The sequence below is a fragment of the Coregonus lavaretus genome, assembly GCF_964263955.1.
Source record: "Coregonus lavaretus genome assembly, chromosome: 17".
NCBI classification, from domain to species: Eukaryota; Metazoa; Chordata; class Actinopteri; order Salmoniformes; family Salmonidae; genus Coregonus; species Coregonus lavaretus.
Window position 1 is genome coordinate 5,556,496 of NC_140004.1, and position 23,294 is coordinate 5,579,789.

Genomic DNA, 23,294 nt, shown 5'->3' on the forward strand with positions numbered 1-23,294 from the left:
TATTGGCAGACCAGACCTGCAGTCCTGTCCTACCACTCTGACCCATCCAAGGTACCATAAATAGGCCATTTGAAAGATTCATAGGCTTATTATTATTTCATTGACGTAGATGCCGGCGGAGTAGCACTTCGTCCCTGCAGTGACACACAGAGCGGCTAAAAATGGCACCCATTCATCGGACACATGAGATGATGGACAGTGGCTATTCCGCTCCCCCCCCCCCCACTCATTCCCACCAACTCCTGCTCCTCTCGTCTCACACATTGTATGTCCCTGTTGCTACAGATCGAGACAAAATTGTTACAGGCCAAAACAAACAATGTCAGGTCTTGTTTAAAAGCTACAACAAACAACACATTCCCTTTGGAATATTCCACGTCCGTTGAAGTCCTAGAGCTGTCAAAGCCAGTGCTGGGCCAAAACAAATTGTACCGTACAGACTACCTTATTCTACAGTGCCTTGCAAAACTATTCATCCCACTTGGCATTTTTCCTATTTTGTTGCATTACAACCTGTAATTTAAATTGATTTTTATTTGGATTTCATGTAATGGACATACACAAAATAGTCCAAATGGGTGAAGTGAAATGAAAAAAATTACTTGTTTCAAAAAATTCTAAAAGAATAAATAATGGAAAAGTGGTGCGTGCATATGTTTTCACCCCCTTTGCTATGAAGCCCCTAAATAAGATCTGGTGTAACCAATTACCTTCAGAAGTCACATAATTAGTTAAATAAAGTCCACCTGTGTGCAATCTAAGTGTCACATGATCTGTCACATGATTGTTACTATAATGGCGCCGGAGAAGAAGGCTGCCGTTTTACAGCCCTCTAACCGATTGTACTATTATGTGTGTTTTCCCGCGTTATTTGTAATTTATTTTGTACATAATGTTTCTGCCATCGTCTCTTATAACCAAAAAGAGCTTCTGGATATCAGGACAGCGATAACTCACCTCGTATTGGACGAAGATTTTTTCTTCAACGAGGCGGCCGTGAAGGATATCCTACAGACACCTGACAAGGCCCAAATCCCCGTCATTCGCATGAGGAAGAGACGGAGATATCGTGGACGTAGGTCGGGGTGCCTTGTAAGGATCCGACGGCGAGCGAGTAAACTGCCGCTCCCATCAATCCTATTAGCCAATCTTCAATCATTTGAGAATAAATTGGATGACTTAAGATTACGGTTATCCTACCAACGGGACATTAAAAACTGTAATATCTTATGTTTCACCGAGTCGTGGCTGAACGACGACATGGACAACATACAGCTAGCGTGCTATACGCTACATCGGCAGGATAGAACGGCTGACTCCGGTAAGACAAGGGGTGGCGGTCTGTGTATTTTTGTAAACAACAGCTGGTGCACAAAATCAAATACTAAGGAAGTCTTGAGGTTTTGCTCGCCTGAGGTAGAGTATCTTATGATAAGCTGTAGACCACACTATTTACCAAGAGAGTTTTCATCTATATTTTTCATAGCTGTCTATTTACCACCACAAACCAATGCTGGCATTAAGATTGCACTGAATGAGCTGTATAAGGCCATAAGTCAACAGGAAAATGCTCATCCAGAGTCAGCGCTCCTAGTGGCCGGGGACTTTAATGCAGGGAAACTTTAATCAGTTCTACCTAATTTCCTCCATCTGGCAAATCTGACCATAACTCTATCCTCCTGATTCCTGCTTATAAGCAAAAGCTAAAGCAGGAAGCACCAGTGACTCGGTTAATAAAAAAGTGGTCAGATGACGCAGATGCTAAGCTACAGGACTGTTTTGCTAGCACAGACTGGAACGTGTTCCGGGATTCTTCAGATAGCATTGAGGAGTACACCACATCAGTCACTGGCTTCATCAATAAGTGCATCGATGATGTCGTCCCCACAGTGACCGTATGTACATACCCCAACCAGAAGCCATGGACTACAGGAAACATCCGCACTGAGCTAAAGGGTAGAGCTGCCGCTTTCAAGGAGCGGGACTCTAACCCGGACGCTTATAAGAAATCCCGCTATGTCCTCCGACGAACCATCAAACAGGCAAAGAGTCAATACAGGACTAAGATTGAATCGTACTACACCGGCTCTGACGCTCGTCGGATGTGGCAGGGCTTGAAAACTATTACAGACTACAAAGGGAAGCACAGCCGCGAGCTGCCCAGTGACACAAGACATCCAGACGAGCTAAACCACTTCTATGCTCGCTTCGAGGCAAGCAACACTGAAGCATGCAAGAGAGCACCAGCGGTTCCGGATGACTATGTGATCACGCTCTCCATAGCCGATTTTAAGCAGGTCAACATTCACAAGGCCGCAGGGCCAGACGGATTTCCAGGATGTGTACTCCGAGCATGTGCTGACCAACTGGCAAGTGTCTTTACTGACATTTTCAACATGTCCCTGACTGAGTCTGTAATACCAACATGTTTCAAGCAGACCACCATAGTCCCCGTGCCCAAGGACTCTAAGATAACCTGCCTAAATGACTACCGACCCGTAGCACTGACGTCTGTAGCCATGAAGTGCTTTGAAAGGCTGGTCATGGCTCACATAAACACCATTATCCCAGAAACCCTAGACCCACCCAATTTGCATACCGCCCCAACAGATCCACAGATGATGCAATCTCTATTGCACTCCACACTGCCCTTTCCCACCTGGACAAGAGGAACACCTACGTGAGAATGCTATTCATTGACTACAGCTCAGCATTCAACACCATAGTGCCCACAAAGCTCATCACTAAGCTAAGGATCCTCGGACTAAACACCTCCCTCTGCAACTGGATCCTGGACTTCCTGACGGGCCGCCCCCAGGTGGTAAGGGTAGGTAACAACACATCTGCCACACTGATCCTCAACACAGGGGCCCCTCAGGGGTGCGTGCTCAGTCTCTCCTGTACTCCCTGTTCACCCATGACTGCATGGCCAGGCACGACTCCAACACCATCATTAAGTTTGCCGACGACACAACAGTGGTAGGCCTGATCACCGACAACGATGAGACAGCCTATAGGGAGGAGGTCAGAGACCTGGCCGTGTGGTGCCAGGATAACAACCTCTCCCTCAATGTGACCAAGACAAAGGAGATGATTGTGGACTACAGGAAACAAAAGAGGACTGAGCACGCCCCCATTCTCATCGACGGGGCTGTAGTGGAACAAGTTCATAGCTTCAAGTTCCTTGGTGTCCACATCACCAACGAACTATCATGGTCCAAACACACCAAGACAGTCGTGAAGAGGGCACGACAAAGCCTATTCCCCCTCATTAGACTGAAAAGATTTGGCATGGGTCCTCAGATCCTCAAAAAATTCTACAGCTGCACTATCGAGAGCATCCTGACTGGTTGCATCACCGCCTGGTATGGCAACTGCTTGGCCTCCGACCGCAAGGCACTACAGAGGGTAGTGCGTACGGCCCAGTACATCACTGGGGCCAAGCTTCCTGCCATCCAGGACCTCTATACCAGGCGGTGTCAGAGGAAGGCCCTCAAAATTGTCAAAGACTCCAGCCACCCTAGTCATAGACTGTTCTCTCTGCTACCGCACGGCAAGCGGTACCGGAGTGCCAAGTCTAGGTCCAAAAGACTTCTCAACAGCTTCTACCCCCAAGCCATAAGACTCCTGAACAGCTAATCATGGCTACCCGGACTATTTGCACTGCCCCCCCACCCCATCCTTTTTACGCTGCTGCTACTCTGTTAATTATTTATGCATAGTCACTTTAACTCTACCCACATGTACATATTACTTAAACTACCTCAACTAGCCGGTGCCCCCGCACATTGACTCTGCACCGGTACCCCCCTGTATATATAGCCTCCCTACTGTTATTTTATTTTACTTCTGCTCTTTTTTTCTCAACACTTTTTTGTTTTATTCTACTTTTTTATTAAAAATAAATGCACTGTTGGTTAAGGGCTGTAAGTAAGCATTTCACTGTAATGTCTGCACCTGTTGTATTCGGTGCATGTGGCCAATAAAATTTGATTTGATGATCTCAGTATATATACACCTGTTCTGAAAGGCCCCAGAGTCTGCAACACCACTAAGCAAGGGGCACCACCAAGCAAGCGGCACCATGAAGACCAAGGGGCTCTCCAAACAGGTCAGGGACAAAGTTGTGGAGAAGTACAGATCAGGTTTGGGTTATAAAAAACTTTGAACATCCCACGGAGCACCATTAAATTCATTATTTAAAAAATGAAAGAATATGGCACCACAACAAACCTGCCAAGAGAGTGCCGCCCACCAAAACTCACGGACCAGGCAAGGAGGGCATTAATCAGAGAGGCAACAAAGAGACCAAAGATAACCCTGGAGGAGCTGCAAAGCTCCACAGCGGAGATTGGAGTATCTGTCCATAGGATCACTTTAAGCCGTACACTCCACAGAGCTGGGGTTTATGGAAGAGTGGCCAGAAAAAAGCCATTGCTTAAAGAAAAAAATTAGCAAACACGTTTGGTGTTCGCCAAAAGCCATGTGGGAGACTACACAAACATATGGAAGAAGGTACACTGGTCAGATGAGACTAAAATTAAGGTTTTTGGCCATCAAGGAAAACGCTGTGTCTGGTGCAAACCCAACACCTCTCATCACCCCGAGAACACCATCACCACAGTGAAGCATGGTGGGGGCAGCATCATGCTGTGGGGATGTTTTCCCATCGGGACTGGGAAACTGGTCAGAATTGAAGGAATGATGGATGGCGCTAAATACAGAGAAATTCTTGAGGGAAACCTGTTTCAGTCTTCCAGAGATTTGAGACTGGGACGGAGGTTCACCTTCCAGCAGGACAATGACCCTAAGCATACTGCTAAAGCAACACTCGAGTGGTTTAAGGGGAAACATTTAAAATGTCTTGGAATGGCCTAGTCAAAGCCCAGACCTCAATCCAATTGAGAATCTGTGGTATGACTTAAAGATTGCTGTACACCAGCGGAACCCATCCAACTTGAAGGAGCTGGAGCAGTTTTGCCTTGAAGAATGGGCAAAAATCCCAGTGGCTAGATGTGCCAAGCTTATAGAGACATACCCCAAGAGACTTGCAGCTGTAATTGCTGCAAAAGGTGGCTCTACAAAGTATTGACTTTGGGGGGCGTGAATAGTTATGCACGCTCAAGTTCTGTTTTTTTTGTCTTATTTCTTGTTTGTTTCACAATAAAAAATATTTTGCATCTTCAAAGTGGTAGGCATATTGTGTAAATCAAATCATACAACCCCCCCAAAAATAAATTTCAATTCCAGGTTGTAAGGCAACAAAATAGGAAAAATGCCAAGGGGGATGAATACTTTCGCAAGCCACTGCATGTGAGTAGGGGAGAGAGTGAGCCAACCCTGAGAGATTCCGAGGGAACTGAGGGAGTAATGGCTGTCTACTCTAGGCTTTATCTGTGCTCCATCCCTAGTTCTCCCTTCCTCTGTCTTTCTAAGACACATAGTGAGGTGCGTAGGTTTACGTGAGTCAGGTAGTATTGCAATAGAGGGAGTAGTAAAAGTTACTACATCCTATCCTTATGTAACAGAGCTTCACTTAATGGCCACAGCAGCTGCAAGAGGAGTGGACCAACAACAGCTCTCTCTGAGAGTTGTAAATGGAAAAAAGGAGGGAAAGAGGGAGCGGGAGAGAGAGCGCAATATGGTGATAAAGAGACATGTCAGACAGTCATTCCTATGGGATCAACACACCACCACTGATGGTTGAGAACAACCGTATTTTACGTTTTCTCAAGGGATGTTAACGGTTAACCGTTATTTGACCGGTCTTGCTTATCGGTCTATAGGTTAATTTGCATATTTGTGTGAAATGAAATTGCCGCGTGTGTATTTTCGTTAGTCGTCATGCATTTTATTCATCACACGCACACAGCATACAGAGCCTAGTTTGAGGAGTGGAATAGCCTACAATCTGTCAGACAGCGAGAGAGTAGCTCCTCAAAAAGCCTGTAGGCTACTGGAGTGAAACATGCTTTTGTAAGCCCAGTCATTTCGCAACAAACAACAATTCTAAATGCAATTGCTGTTAAATACTTTGGTGGCCACGATTAAATATGAGCTATATTTATTTCTCAATCTCAACTCGTAAAGCGTGCCTCCCATTCGCCATCCAGATGCATTGGGTATAGCCTGCTTACCGTTGACTATCAGTGTGTAACCCACCACTTTGCAATGTGAGCTTGAGGCAGTATAATTGTTTGAAACCTGAATGTTTTACTTAAACTTCAAATAATGAGGCATGTGTTACCTTGCTTCAAAGTAGCCATGCGAATTTCCATCCATAGAAACGTGGAGGCAATTATTTTATCTCTCCTGTTCGATTGGTTTTCATATCAACTTTCTTTCGTTGTCCAGAAGCCAAAGGCACAATCCTAGTCATAATAGCAACCCATCATAGTAGTTGCTATTAGATTCCCCCTCTTTCTAAGATTCTAATGGAGATTTTCATCTCTGTCACATATAGAACTGTGTTTTCTGCTAATTGCATTTGAGCTAATGTTTGAAAATTACGTTTTATTAGCTGCTTCATTACAGTAGTTGCATGTTCAATAATAGGCTATAGCCTTTTTACTGTAAGACGATAGACTTGCCATTGTTGCATGTTTCCATTAAGCCCTTAATGAAAAATGTCAGGTCCTTGTATGCATGCATAGTATCAGAGAGGAAGAGGCGAAGCGAGAGGTTTCACTCTCTCCAGAATCTGTCCAAAATAAGTCCAATGCGTTTCTATGGGCTTATTTTGGGCCTAAGCTTGTTGCCTGCCTTCCCGCCTTGGGACGACACCCATTGTTAGGGCGGAAACATAAGCATCTCATCATTATATACAGATCTCTGATAGTATATTCTGTTGGTCACATAAATGTACTGTTTGGAATTTTTTTTTACAGTTTGTTGACCGGTTAATTATGGTCAGTTAGTTGGCAGCAAAATTGAACAACATTTGCATCCCTAGTTTTTTCCCCAAGTATGCCAATGAAGGTGTTGTGTGCTGGAGGTTTAATTGGGGGTGGAAGAGAACGTATTGTATGTGTAGGACAGAGTGTGTAAGTGAATTTGCGTGAGGCATTGAAGAAAGTCAGTGTGTCACAGCTCTCTCACCACTGGCCCATGCAAGAGTAGGCACATGTTTGTATTTGAGAGTGTCTACATGTGTAAGATAGACAAAGATGCATGTTTTGTATGTTTGTGTGTGTGTGTGTGTGTGTGTGTGTGTAAATGCACACGTATGTGTGTGTTAGAGCTACACAATTATTTGAATTCACATCGAAATCACAATATTGACATTTAGGGCTGTGGCGGTCATGAAATTATGTCAGACTGTAAATGTCATGCAAATGACTGCCGGTCTCACGGTAATTGCCTTTGGAACATCTACATTTAAAAAAGTCAAATAAATGCATTTAATATAGCCATCACAATAAAATCCATTATTTATTTAGTTGTGATAGGCCTATAAAACTGGGAATGTCTTAGAAATCAAAACATAAGGGCTGCATGACACAACTCTATATTGATCATTTCCGGTCCATTCAATCACATTCATCTCTGTACTCCGCCTGCCTGCCTCCCTTTCTATCTGTCTTGATTTGAGCTATTGCTAGTGAAGTGCAACATTGTATCAAATCATCACTTAGTCAGGCCTGAAGCCATTGCTTGCGAACTTGCAACATTGTATCTACTAGCCTACTCCGGGCCCTCAGAGTTTCCTGCGTGTCACGATCGTCTAACAGAGTGGACCAAGGCGCAGCGTTGAAAGTGAACATATCCTTTTATTTTACTGATCACACGATCAAAAACAATAAACGATAACGTGACGTCTACGGTTTAACACGAACCGAAATGAACAAGAAACCACAACACAAAGTGAAAAGACCGATAGTTAAATATGGCTCCCAATCAGAGACAACCAGCTGACACTCGTTGCCTCTGATTGGGAGTCACTCAGGCCAACATAGATATACAAAACATAGACTTACACACCCTGGCTCAACATAACATAGTCCCCAGAGCCAGGGCGTGACAGTACCCCCCCCCAAAGGCGCGGACTCCGGCCGCGCCAAACAACCACAACAGGGGAGGGACCGGGTGGGCACTCCGCCTCGGCGGCGGATCCGGCTCCGGACATGACCCAGGCACGGGTTGTGCTGGACTGACGATGCACACCCCTGGCTTGATGCGTGGAGGAGGAACGGGCCGGACCGGGCTGACGACGCGCACCACTGACCTGGTGCGGGGAGCTTGGATGGGCCGGACTGGGCTGGCGACGCGCACCACAGACTTGGTGCGGAGAGCAGGAACGGGCCGGACAGGGCTGACGAAACGCACCATAGACTTGGTGCGGAGAGCAGGAACGGGCCGTGCCGGACTGACGACGCACACCACTGGCTTGGTGCGGGAAGCTTGGATGGGCCGGACTGGGCTGGCGACGCGCACCACAGACTTGGTGCGGAGAGCAGGAATGGGCCGGACCGGGCTGGCGACGCGCACCACCGACTTGGTACGGAGAGCAGGAACGGGCCGGACAGGGCTGACGACGCGCACCACAGGCTCGGTGCGAGAGGCAGGAACAGGCCGAACCGTACTGGGGACACACGCCACTGGCCCTATGCAGAGATCAGGAACGGGCCGGACCGGACTGGTAATACACCCCAGTACCTCTCGCCGTGCCTCCACACTTTCCCTCTCCTCTGTGACCAGTGGCCCCCTTAACCTGGCGGCCTCCTCTGCACACCCGCTGGACCGCTCCATCGCGGCCTCCGGCTGCCCCGTCGTCCACGTCATGAGCCCCCCCCTAAAAATTTTCTGGGGTTCTCTCCTCCCCGTGGACCAGGCCTCCCTAGCTCTCGCCAGACTCTCGATCCATTGCTTCATAGACCAGCCTCTCTCCTCTTCACTTAGCGTGGCCCAGCCGAAACTCCTACTCCCCTGATCCCAGGTCCTTCCACTCTCCTCTTCACGCTGCTTGGTCCTGTCTTGGTGGTTTCTTCTGTCACGATCGTCATGGAGAGACCAAGGCGCAGTGTTGCGGGTGAACATATTTATATTTATTAACTAGATCACACGATCAAAACAATGAACGAAACGTGAAGTCCTTCGATACACAAACCAAAAGGAACAAGAAACCACAACACAAAGTGAAAAGACCGATAGATAAATATGGCTCCCAATCAGAGACAACCAGCTGACACTCGTTGCCTCTGATTGGGAGTCACTCAGGCCAATATACAAAACATAGACTTACACACCCTGGCTCAACATAACATAGTCCCCAGAGCCAGGGCGTGACACTGCGCCAGTGAGCTCGGGACATAAATATGTTTTTTAAAGATGTTTCCACTGGATATATGAGATCATCATATCATGATATTTTGCTCTTTCAAAGGTCTTGGTGATTATCGAGGGTGGGAGTGTTGGAAAGATTTTTCAAATACTGAAGAACTATCATTCGCAATGGATGTTAAAAAACAGACTTTGTTGACTTGTGTGAGGCGAAGAAAACATTTGTGGTGTACATGGTGAGTTAAGACTGCCAAATGGGCACTTTCCTACATATGAATGAATTCTGAAGAGAGACGCACCATACCTTCGCCACACTCCCCTCCCCTTCTTCTTGATGCAACATTTTATACTCAAGAGACACAAAAAATGATAAGCTAATGATCCTCTGTGACTGTCATGCTCCCTGGTGAAGAATAGTTTTTGTTATTGTTTTATCTCCCCAATTTCGTGGTATCCAATTGGTAGTTAGTTTTGTCCCATCGCTGTAACTCCCGAACGGACTCGGGAGAGGCGAAGGTCGAGAGCCGTGCGTCCTCTGAAACACGACCCAGCTAAGCCGCACTGCTTCTTGACACAATGCCCGCTTAACCAGGAAGCCAGCCGCACCAACGTGTCGGAGGAAACACTGTACACCTGGCGACCGTGTCAGCGTGCATGCGCCCGGCCCGCCACAGGAGTCGACTAGAGCGCAATGGGACAAGGACATCCCGGGCGGCCAAACCCTCCCCTAACCCGGACGACGCTGGGCCAATTGTGCGCCGCTTTATGGGTCTCCCGGTCGCGGACGGCTGTGACAGAGTCTGGACACCAACCAGGATCTCCAGTGGCACAGCTAGCACTGCGATGCAGTGCCTTAGACCACTGCGCCACTCGGGAGGCCCCCGGTGAAGAATTTTGAATGATTTTATTTAGACAGGAGTAATTCTATAATGTTGGCGAAACATACAATTACTTTAGGGCAATCCAGCATCCTAACAGTGCACTGTGCAACCGCCAACTTCCCATTCCAATTTGCAAGAGGCTGAAACCAGAGATCTGTATATAATGACGAGATGCTCATCTCTTCGCCCTAACAATCGGAGTCTTTGTCCCAAAGGCGGGAAGGCAAGGGACAAGCTTAGGTCTGCATATTATTCCCATTGAAACGCATTGTGCTCATACTGGACAGATTTTGGCAAGAGTGAGCCCTCTCGCTTCGCCTCCTCCTCTCTGCTGAAACTATATCACCTGAGAAAGCATCCGCGAAACAGCAGCCCTCTATATATAGCCCATGTATCTGATGCTGTCTGGCCAGAAATAGTATGACATGCCATACTCTTTTGGTCCAGACAGCATCAGATACATGGTCTACACATACTGAGACAGAGGGGCGCTGTTTCGCTTGCTCAGATGCTTTAACTGAGATTGATGAGTCTTCCTGTTGGCATTTTATTTGGATGGGCAGGCCCCCCCATAACGCCGGCCCTGCCAATTAACTATTCGAAAAGGGACACAAGCTCTTGCTTGCTGAATGTTAAATACAGCAGCCAATAGAACTCACGGATAGTTTGAAAGAAGAGAGAACACGTGATGGCGGTAGGCTATAGCAGTTATTTATTCAGACCCATAACCCTTCAATCTTCGTGAAGAGAAGTGAAAGCCTTCTGCATCTAATTCTAGTCCTATATTATTCAAGGATGTCATGAGAATAATGAAGATAAGGACAACAAAACTTATTTCATTTAACTGTTGAAAGCGAGGAAGGATTGAAGCAAAAAGAGAGAGAAAGAGGAGGTAGGCTAATAACATTAGGGGAAACAATATGAAAGGTATATATGCGTCAGCCTACTAATTATACAAATATACCCTATTAAATTTCAAAATTAGAATCAAATTCGCTAGCCTATAACTTGTAACTTTGTAGGCTGCATTTGCTGCATCAGAATCGCATGTTCTCTTCATCATGGTTTGAACGACGTGCGTAATTTCAGTCCATATAATACAGTATAATACAATACAGTAATACAGTTCACACTCAAAAAGATTAGCCTACTGGAGCTAGTTTCATTTATTTACCCAAGAGAGCATATAGCTAGCTACATCTATGGGCTTTTATGTTTTTCTGTCGTGCGTAATGTGCAGTAGCCTATATCATATATGTATTGGATAACGGCACAATCATTTGGGCTTTTTTGGGCTTGGGCTTGGGCTCATTAAATGTCTTTAATGTAGGACAAAAACATTATTTAATGTATGGCTCATCAGGCTCAGGTAGCATCAGGCTTGAATTTTGGATCAAAACTCAAATCAAATCCAGACATAGGCCTATTTATATGCTTTATAATGCTTTTGAAGGACACTTCCGGTTTTGGCGGGAAATACCAGGATACCTGGGAGAAAAGTGATTTATTCTCAGGATGGAACATTTGTAAAAAGAAACAGGAAAATATTCAACCCTAATCCATATCGCATGCAATATTTTGAAATGTCACATCCGTTTTTATAGATTACTGTGTGTGTCATCTCTCTCCCTCTCTCCTCTTGCGGCTGCTTCCCACACACACCAAGCCTCGCCCCCTGTCACTCAAGCAGCGCAGTTCCTCCTCCTTGCTGTTAGATTCACTATACGTTTGCATGCTATTCTGTTAGGTCAAATTCTCTGACGCTCGTCAGATGTGGCAGGGCTTGCAAAATATTACGGATTACAAAGGGAAACCCAGCCGCGAGCAGGCCATTGATGCGAGCCAACCAGACGAGCTAAATGCCTTCTATGCTTGCTTCGAGGCAAGCAACACTGAAGCATGCATGAGAGCAGCAGCTGTTCTGGACTACTATGTGACCACGCTCTCCGTATCCGATGTGAGTAAGACCTTTAAACAGGTCAACATTCACAAGGCCGCGGGGCCAGACGGATTACCAGGACGTGTACTCACAGCATGCGCGGACCAACTGGCAAGTGTCTTCACTGACATTTTCAACCTCTCCCTGACCGAGTCTGTAATACCTACATGTTTCAAGCAGACCACCATAGTCCCTGTGCCCAAGAACGCCAAGGTAACCTGCCTAAATGACTACCGCCCCGTAGCACTCACGTCTGTTGCCATGAAGTGATTTGAAAGTATGGTCATGGCTCACATCAACACCATCATCCTGGAAACCCTAGACCCACTCCAATTCGCATACCGCCCCAACAGATCCACAGACGACGCAATCTGAATTGTACTCCACACTGCCCTTTCCCACCTATGTGAGAACACCTATGTGAGAATGCTGTTAATTGACTACAGCTCAGCGTTCAACACCATAGTGCCCACAAAGCTTATCACTAAGCTAAGGACCTTGGGACTAAACACCTCCCTCTGTAACTGGATCCTGGACTTCCTGACGGGCCGGCTCCAGGTGGGAAGGGTAGGCAACAACACATCTGCCACGCTGATCCTCAACACGGAGGCCCCTCAGGGGTGCATGCTTAGTCCCCTTCTGTACTCCCTGTTCACCCATGACTGCGTGGCCAAGCACGACTCCAACACCATCACTAAGTTTGTCGATGACACAACGGTGGTAGGCCTGATCACTGACAACGATGACACAGCCTATAGGGAGGAGGTCAGAGACCTGGCAGTGCGGTGCCAGGACAACAACCTCTCCCTCAACGTCAGCAAGACAAAGGAGCTGATCGTGGACTACAAGAAAAGGAGGGCCGAACAAGCCCCCATTCACATCGACAGGGCTGTAGTGCAGCGGGTTGAAAGCTTCACAGTTCCTTGGTGTCCACATCACCAACAAACTATCATGGTCCAAACACACCAATACAGTCGTGAAGAGGGCAAGAAAACGCCTATTCCCCATTAGGAGACTGAAAAGATCTGGCATGGGTTCCCAGATCCTCAAAACGTCTACAGCTGCACCATCGAGAGCATCACCACCTGGTATGGCAACTGCTTGGCATCTGACCATAAGGCGCTACAGAGGGTAGTGCGTACGGCCCAGTAAAGCCAAGCTTCCGCACGGCAAGCGGTACTGGAGCGCCAAGTCTAGGTCCAAAAGGCTCCTTAACAGCTTCTACCCCCAAGCCATAAGACTGCTGAACAATCAATCAAATGGCTACCCGGACGCTGCTGCTACTCACTGTTTATTATCTATGCATAGTCACTTTACCCCTACCTACATGTACATATTGCCTCAATTACCTCGACTAACTTGTACCCCCGCACATTGACTCGGTACCGGTACCCCCTGTATATAACCTCGTTATTGTTATTTTATTGCCTAACTTTTTTACTTTAGTTTATTTAGTAAATATTTTCTTAACTCTTATTTTCTTAAAACTGCATTGTTGGTTAAGGGCTTGTAAGTAAGCATTTCACGGTAATGTCTACACCTGTCGTATTTGGCGCATGTGACAAATACAATTTGATTTGATTTGATTTTAAATGCAGTTAACAGATTGTTCCAAACAAGAACAATGCTGCTTTCCACTTTGCTTCTTAATATAAATCATTATATTTCTATAATTCCAACAGTTCACCCAAGTGTTTTGATTATATCACAAGTCAAATATAATTTATTTTTTGTTTTTTTATCGCTATTCTATTTTTTGCCCATATCCTGCTGACCTAGTGTGTGTGTGTGTGTGTGTGGGGGGGGGGGGGTGCATGGGTCTGGTGTGTAATAGGCTTAGGCAGGCTGTGAGGCATGGGGAGATGTGAGCTGTGATGTAACTGGGAGCAGTGGATAGTTTCTCAGGGGGATCAGACAGGAGTCCTGGAGTGCTACACCATCACCCTGTGGCACAGCATCTGGCCATGGCCTAGTTTGACTACGCAGAGGTCAGTACACACACACACAAACACACACAGCTTGGCTGTGAGAGGCAGCAGTAACTAGACACTGTGAGAGCAGTGTAGGGTTTCATTCACAGCCAGTGACTGATACTGTACATATCCTGAGTAAAGCAGCAGTCTAGACATCACCTGTTAGGCTGTCACCTGTATTACAGGGATTGAAAATGTCATAGTGGAAAGTAGACACACTGAGGAAGGTGCAAGCCAATACTTCGGGTGTGTTACTAGGCCATGGCCTTGAAAAGAGCATATAAAAATCAAAATATCTACTATATCTCTATATCAGTGCTGGCCTTATTTAAACCTCTATATTAACAGATTGTTTCAACTTCATCTAATAATGGAAAAGTGAGTAATGAAAGGTTGTATTAGATGTGAATGAGAATCCAGTTGTTGCTCTAGGTTGAAGTTTTTCACTATGTAGAGATCTAGGATCAGCTAACCTTCCCCCAATCATTACCTTAAGTATTAGTGGGAAAAATGCTAAACTGACCCAAGAATAGTGTCTAGGGGCAACTTCACCCTACACACCTCAGTTGCCTGTGACATATTGATAGGCGTCAGACTGCAGTGAGAGGATCAATCTCCCTGCCTGCTGCTCCCTTCATCAACACCTAAACAAACCTTCTGCTACACTCCGTCTGGCCAAGGAGGAAACACACTCACACCTATGTACGCATGCATGGACGCACGCGCGCACACACACTAGTCTTGGGCGATATACCGTTTATACCATATACCGGGGTATTTAGAAATACTGACTGTATGATTTTCAATACCGAATATCAATAACGCCTTGCGGGGGTGCATGCTACACCACTGCTTATAACTATAAGTTAAGTATAACTACAGTGGGGAAAACAAGTATTTAGTCAGCCACCAATTGTGCAAGTTCTCCCACTTAAAAAGATGAGAGAGGCCTGTAATTTTCATCATAGGTACACGTCAACTATGAGAGACAAATTGAGGGAAAAAAATCCAGTAAATCACATTGTAGGATTTTTTATGAATTTATTTGCAAATTATGGTGGAAAATAAGTATTTGGTCACCTACAAACAAGCAAGATTTCTGGCTCTCACAGACCTGTAACTTCTTCTTTAAGAGGCTCCTCTGTCCTCCACTCGTTACCTGTATTAATGGCACCTGTTTGAACTTGTTATCAGTATAAAAGACACCTGTCCACAACCTCAAACAGTCACACTCCAAACTCCACTATGGCCAAGACCAAAGAGCTGTCAAAGGACACCAGAAACAAAATTGTAGACCTGCACCAGGCTGGGAAGACTGAATCTGCACTAGGTAAGCAGCTTGGTTTGAAGAAATCAACTGTGGGAGCAATTATTAGGAAATGGAAGACATACAAGACCACTGATAATCTCCCTCGATCTGGGGCTCCACGCAAGATCTCACCCCGTGGGGTCAAAATGATCACAAGAACGGTGAGCAAAAATCCCAGAACCACACGGGGGGACCTAGTGAATGGCCTGCACAGAGCTGGGACCAAAGTAACAAAGCCTACCATCAGTAACACACTACGCCGCCAGGGACTCAAATCCTGCAGTGCCAGACGTGTGCCCCTGCTTAAGCCAGTACATGTCCAGGCCCGTCTGAAATTTACTAGAGTGCATTTGGATGATCCAGAAGAGGATTGGGAGAATGTCATATGGTCAGATGAAACCAAAATATAACTTTTTGGTAAAAACTCAACTCGTCGTGTTTGGAGGACAAAGAATGCTGAGTTGCATCCAAAGAACACCATACCTACTGTGAAGCATGGGGGTGGAAACAAAGTGGTGGTTTTTCTGCAAAGGAACCAGGACGACTGATCCGTGTAAAGGAAAGAATGAATGGGGCCATGTATCGTCAGATTTTTAGTGAAAACCTCCTTCCATCAGCAAGGGCATTGAAGATGAAACGTGGCTGGGTCTTTCAGCATGACAATGATCCCAAACACACCGCCCTGGCAACGAAGGAGTGGCTTCGTAAGAAGCATTTCAAGGTCCTGGAGTGGCCTAGCCAGTCTCCAGATCTCAACCCCATAGAACATCTTTGGAGGGAGTTGAAAGTCTGTGTTGCCCAGCGACAGCCCCAAAACATCACTGCTCTAGAGGAGATCTGCATGGAGGAATGGGCCAAAATACCAGCAACAGTGTGTGAAAACCTTGTGAAGACTTACAGAAAACGTTTGACCTGTGTCATTGCCAACAAAGGGTATATAACAAAGTATTGAGAAACTTTTGTTATTGACCAAATACTTATTTTTTCCACCATAAAATTAATTCATTAAAAATCCTACAATGTGATTTTCTGGATTTTCTTTTCTCATTTTGTCTGTCATAGTTGACGTGTACCTATGATGAAAATTACAGGCCTCTCTCATCTTTTTAAGTGGGAGAACTTGCACAATTGGTGGCTGACTAAATTATTTTTCCCCCACTGAATAAGAAATCTAAGATGTGTTAAATAAAGATAAATATTCCTCTTGAGGCACAGACAAGTTACGAGTGCCATAGGGAGGGAAACCTGCATTCTGACAAGCAGTTAATGCACAACAATTCTTGCATTCGCGGGGAAAACAGTAGTTTTAATGGCCTTTGTTAAAGATAGGGAGGTCCCAGCTTTCCATTCCTATTTTATTTATTTATCAACTCCTAAATATGCGGGAACTGCACCATTTTAAACCCCAAGTTTTTTAGCAGCATCATGGTGAAGTACTTTATAATTCACACGAGTGCATAGGGGAGAGTGGGGCTAAATCTAACACAGGTCAATTGGGGTAAAATGCCACCCTATCTCAAAATCTTTTTTGGGGGGTGTGACTTAAAAAATTGTTATGAGACAGATTACATTTTTTGTTGAGCAAGAGTAGTGGCAACCAGGGAAGGTTTGTGGGAAAAATGTGACATGAAGTGGTTTCTGTGAGAAGTACAGGCAGGGGGAAATACCCCTGGTGGCGGGTTACGCCAGGTTACCCTAACAGGTAGGCTTAAATTATATTCACTGTGTTTATGTATGTTTTTTGGGACATACAATTCATCAATAGGATGCTAACTAGTTAAAATAATTATTTTTTTGATCTAGCTAATGATTAGCCCAATATCCTTCTCATAAAATATCTGGGGGGGACCCACAAAACAAGGGGGGAGGGACCTCCCCTTCAATGCACCCCATACCATCCCCTAACCACTGGGCTGTAGTGCTACTGTATGCAGGGGGTCTGTGCAGATACAGAACAGACAAAGACAGCCTCATGCACATTTGAGAGGAGTGTCTCAGTACAGGTTTGGGTCAGTGCAGTGCAGTGGGGGCTTTCATAGAGGAAGACTGAATAACTCAGCTCCCCACCTCCTCAACTCTCCCAATGCTCACTCCCTTTCTCCATCCACTACTCTTTCCTCTTTCACTGTTTCCATTGCTCACCATCCTTATTGCCCTTCTCTCTCACTCGGCTCTAATTTCACTCTGTCTTTTCGACACCCACCATCTCAGATTGTTCTGAAATCGTTTCTGTCGTTTCTGTAGTTAGAAACAGATTAGCATTCCTGAAACACAGTGAATATAATTTAGGCCTACTTGTTAGGGTAACTTGGGGTAATCCGCCACATGGGGTAAATCCCCACTCCCTGTACTTCTCACAGAAACCATTTCATGTCACAATCTTTCCCCAAAACACTTTCCCTGGTTGCAACTACTCTTGCTCAATTAAAAATAAAATATATCTCATCACAATATTTTAAGTCACCCCCCCCCCCCCCCCAAAAAAAAAGATTTTGAGGTATACTGGCATTTTCCCCAAGTTACCCTACAATTGACCAGAGTTAGATTTAGCCGCACTCTCCCCATGCACTCACGGTGAATTGTAAAGTGCTTCACCATGATGCTGCTAAAAACTTGGGGTTTAAAATGGCGCAGTTCTCGCATATTTAGGAGTTGATACCATCACCAGATTCACAGGGAATACATTACAAAGGTTGAAGAAGCAGTATTCCAAGCAGCAGCTTCATACTACTTGTCAGACAGAAAACTGATACTGTATACTGGTTGTTGGGGTGGGATTGGCGTCGGCAGTCTGTGGGTGGCTATTGATCATTTTATTGGATTCCTCAGGTCTTACTAATTGTTAAGAATTATTTCAACTAATTGTTGCCTTACACAGGAAGCGGCACAGGTCCTAATCCAGGCACTTGTCATCTCCCGTCTGGACTACTGCAACTCGCTGTTGGCTGGCCTCCCTGCCTGTGCCATTAAACCCCTACAACTCATCCAGAATGCCGCAGCCCGTCTGGTGTTCAACCTTCCCAAGTTCTCTCACGTCACCCCCCTCCTCCGCACACTCCACTGGCTTCCAGTTGAAGCTCGCATCCGCTACAAGACCATGGTGCTTGCCTATGGAGCAGTGAGGGGAACGGCACCTCTGTACCTTCAGGCTCTGATCAGTCCCTACACCCAAACGAGGGCATTGCGCTCATCCACCTCTGGCCTGCTGGCTCCCCTTCCTCTGCGGAAGCATAGTTCCCGCTCAGCCCAGTCAAAACTGTTCGCTGCTCTGGCACCCCAATGGTGGAACAAGCTCCCTCACGACGCCAGGACAGCGGAGTCACTCACCACCTTCCGGAGACATTTGAAACCCCACCTCTTTAAGGAATACCTGGGATAGGATAAAGGAATCCTTCTACCCCCCCCCCCCCCAATTGTAAAGTGGTTATCCCACTGGCTATAGGGTGAACGCACCAACTTGTGAGTCGCTCTGGCTAAGAGCGTCTGCTAAATGACGTTAATGTGCCCTTGAGCAAGGCACTTAACCCTAATTGCTCCTGTAAGTCGCTCTGGATAAGAGCGTCTGCTAAATGACTAAAATGTAAATGTAAATGTAAGAAGAAATATGGTCCTAATCGGATGTTAGGTATTATATTTATTGAATATTATATGAATCCTATACATAAAAATTGGCCAATTTGGGTGCAATCAATTAGCTTAATTTCTCAGAGATCAAATTATATATTAAATAATGTCTCAGGAATGCTAATCTTATCTGTGTCTAACTACAGAAACGATTTCAGAACAATCTGCGATGGTAGGTGACATGGCCTGCTGAAATGACATGGAATGACCCATCTCTCTTTCCTCCAAACTCCCCTCTGTTTCTCTCTCTCTCTCTCTCTCTATGTGTTTCTCTCTCTCTCTCTCTATGTGTGTCTCTCTCTCTCTCTCTGTTAGGGCCATGCGATGAGCAGCAGGCAGACGCGTCTCTCCCCACTCCCTCACTCTGAGCTATGTAACCGTTCCAGTGGTAGCAGCCGTTCGACCCCAGCGCTCCATAAACCCCATCTCTCATCCTGCTCTTCCTCCCCCACCTCCTCAGGGCTAGAGTTCACCCTAACACAGCTGGCTACCTGTAACACCCCCAATGACCTCCCGCCACAGCCTTCTCCACACACATACACGCAAGCGCACACGAACACATGCAAACACAGACACACACACACACTACAATCACAATACATTTACATGTGTGCACACACTCTAAACAGTGAATAGGTCTCCCAATAATGGAAAGACAGATGTGTTATTATAAATGTATGACATTTGCATAAACTTGGGACATTTTCAACACCGGTCGCTCGCTCGCTAGTTGCCGACTGTTAAGTCGCCAAGTGTCTCCTCCCTTCATGGAAAATGACTAATTGCTGGTAGGTAGGATGCTCACACCTTCGCAAAACGTGAACCATAGGCTATGCATTGATACAGGTTTGCATGTGTGTGTGCCGTGTCCGTGCATGTGTGTGTGTGTGTGTGTTTGAGAGAGAGAACACAGACAGAGGGATCTGTGGAGACAGCGGCTGCCACAGGCGAGGGGGGCACAGACTGGTTATATAAGGCGGTAGTCTGGTCTAGTCTGCAGCCTCAGCCTGGCTGTATACAGGGCCAGGGGAGAGGCAGGGGCACCCAGCTACAACATCCTGTATTATTAAACTGCCCCGGGTTTTTGGCGCACACACACACAAATGCATGTACACATTACACACGTCAATACACACATTCACATGCACATTCACACTTCAATATGTGCGCACACACACACACACACACATGCATGTACACAACACACAGTTCAATATGGGCACTCAAACAATCACACACATAAGCACACGCACACACACAGCTATAGGAACACACAGTACACACACAACACAAACATTTATAACTGCATCTATCACAACAGATCTAATGAGTAGCTCTCTGGCACTATGGGAGTGTGTTTGGGGATGCCTCTACCTCTTCACTGCCTTGTAAACAAGTCATTCTGCTCTGTCCTATTTCTCCTCCTCCTCCTCCCTCTCCCTCCTTGTGATGGAGAATTGCCCCCTCATTGGCCAAGCCATATCTCTCCCTCCTTTTCTCTCTCTCTCGACAGCTCCTATGCATATTCTGTCTGTTAGTAGCCTGAACACTCCAGACAGGCTTCTTTCTTACTCAACATAAATTCCTAACAGTGTTTCATAAGTGCCAGGTGCACGTCACGTGACCAAAACATCACCTTGGACTACCACTAACTGCTTAGGCATATGTAAACACCAAATGCACTTAAAAACACACAAACTGTAACTGTCATTGTCATCTCAAACGTGCCGACTCATCATTAGAAGAACCTCCCTCGCAACACTCACACTGTTGTCTGCTTTTAAGGTGAAAGCATTACACTCACAAAATGTAACAGGAAACCAACCGCCCACATGAACACAGTGTTACCTTGGACTGCAGGATATTTGCCACTCTTGTGTCACTCCACTCAGCTCAGGCCTTCAGCTTGGGTGCCTCTGCTCTGTCAGGGTTGGCAGTCTCAGCCTCTGGCATTGGGCATAAATCTGCCTGTCTGCCACAGTCACTAGCCTCTCTTTCCCTCTCTGTCTGTCACTGCAGTAGCCAGTGAAGCCATTCACTGCTGGCTGCCTCTTCCATGGGGGTCAATGCAGCATGTTATCTCCTAACTGTTGACACACACCCTGGTCACCATAGTGGCTTGCTTTGTCCTGCATCCTCTAGAATGAATACATATGGCAATAGAATGAATACATAAGGCAATAGAATATAGAATGTAAGCTAAAGGCAGTCATTCAACGAGAGCAGCAGCAGACCAGTTTTGTTGTTGTTGCAGGTTGGTTAAATCCTACTTCCTGAGCACAGGGCCTAAGCAGATGCAATGCTATGTGTTTGTTACAACATATTTGGGGAGCACACTACCTCTCATGCCATCCATAATAAAATTTCACCTTTCCGCACATCACATTGGGTTTGGTCAACACATAACCAAAGCATGTTTCTAACGTCTAACAGCATCATTTGCAGACTGCATTTTATGTTTTGGAGTACTGACTGACACGTCTCCTTAGCTGTGACTGCTGGTAAAGCCACATAATCCTCTTAATGACCTGGATCACTATTACAGGCAGTGTGTGTCATTGTTGATCATAAATCAACAATCAATTTGAACTGCTATTCAGCTTTTCTATGAGATACTGCATGTTAAAACGTTGAGGGAAACAAGAAGCTGCTGCTACTATTACATACAATTGCATCAATGGAGGGTGTTTTGACTGATTTTCTATGTGCAGCCATTCATAACAAAGCATCAGCCATTCATAACCAAGCATCTGGCTCATATGTATTTTTGTACTGTATGAGACCCAATCGTGTTCACTGATCAGATAGACATGTAGGCAACTGATAGGCTACATCATTGCATTTCCAGTGTTGACAAGAATAATCCCAAACATATACACGAAACCTTACGAAATGCAACGTCAATCGAGTTTGAATTGTTAGACCAAAGCACGTTATTGTAGAGGGTAAGTAGGATACAACCAAAAAGAGATGCATTGATAGTCTTGCGTAACGGACCCAGCCTATTGCTGCACCACATTGAAACGCAATCAGCTTTCAAGCAGCAGGACATCCGTGCACAAAAAACACTACCATCATTATGCTTGTTACATTGGAGCCTACAGGTCTCCCGGAGCGAAGAGGCTAATTGTAGCCTATTGTTTACAGTTCAAAACTTTGGGAACCAGTGAGATATTTCATAATATCCTAAAGCAAACCGAAACACAAAGTGAACACGTGACCATATGCATGCAACACTGTTGTACTGACGTTTCTCGCCTACCTTCCGACTGTTCCAGTATTGACCCACATGCCACTCCGAGCGTGGTTCGACCGAGCGCGGGAGAGGAGTGGAGGCAAGAAGAGGTTGGCAACTCAAGAGCCCTGAGAGAACTAGTGTGAATGTTGCACAAAAACTCAGCGCTGTCACAAAGGTAGCATCTTCCTTCTTCTCGCTGTTCTCTTACAATGCGTCAGGCTGCTCACTAATTTGCATCTAGCTAAAGCACTAACTAACTCTGAACTTTTACCTAAAACTGCTCTTATTTGGTGAAATATTAACCGTTGATAGTTCTATCTCGCCTATGAGCCACCCGTCTGTGTTTTTGTTTCTCCAGCTGATTTCTTCAAAAGCACACCCCATGGGTTTGCATCATGATATCTTGGAGATGGGGATAGATGGGAGCCAATGGTAAGGAGCTGTGCTCTTCCTGTTACCGCCCCGAAGCAGTTTCCCCGCCCCGTTAACTCGAAACATGCCGTGCCCCCCCGCCTACTTCTGTCTTCAATCAGACCATTTCTGCTTTCTTTACAGCAATGCCACAAGTTCAACCTGTGTCTTTTTTATCGCACACTGTAGATGTAACAGTCAGGTTGAACATCTATTTATCATTTTGAAATATTTGACACAGTCTATTACACAGTTCTTGATGTAGCAGTACTTTATCTCATATTGCAAGCTATGACATTTCAAATTCAGTTAAATGTTTGCCAAACACATCACTGTGAGGCTCTCTGGCTAGTTATGTAAGTTCAATGGTATGGCAACTACATACCACACACAGCGACACCAACAGTCATGTGCTCAGCCACCGCTGTAAATATAGGAGCACATAGATGGGCACTGTAGATGAGAAAGGTAAGCCTCCCCACCTGTATAATGAATTAGCCATTTTTTGCCATGGACAGAACGTCTGGGAATTCAATGCCTGGAATGTTAAGCTTTGCCACAGGGGAATAAATGCCACTGTGGCCAAGAATAAAAACTAATCTAATGGAATGCATTACTTTGTATTCTCATTATAAGGGCA

General features: G+C 45.7%; 1 protein-coding gene across 1 annotated transcript in view; it reads right to left on the minus strand.

Moving 5' to 3' along the window:
- LOC311145093 (rho-related BTB domain-containing protein 1-like) overlaps window positions 1-22,379 on the minus strand; it is a 64,767-nt gene extending 42,388 nt beyond the window's left edge. Inside the window, exon 1 of the mRNA XM_084181275.1 lies at window positions 22,268-22,379. Coding sequence (XP_084037401.1) covers window positions 22,268-22,296 — 29 coding nt within the window. The 5' untranslated portion in view covers window positions 22,297-22,379. The remainder of the gene's footprint in view (window positions 1-22,267) is intronic.
- Between the last annotated feature and the right edge of the window lie 915 nt (window positions 22,380-23,294).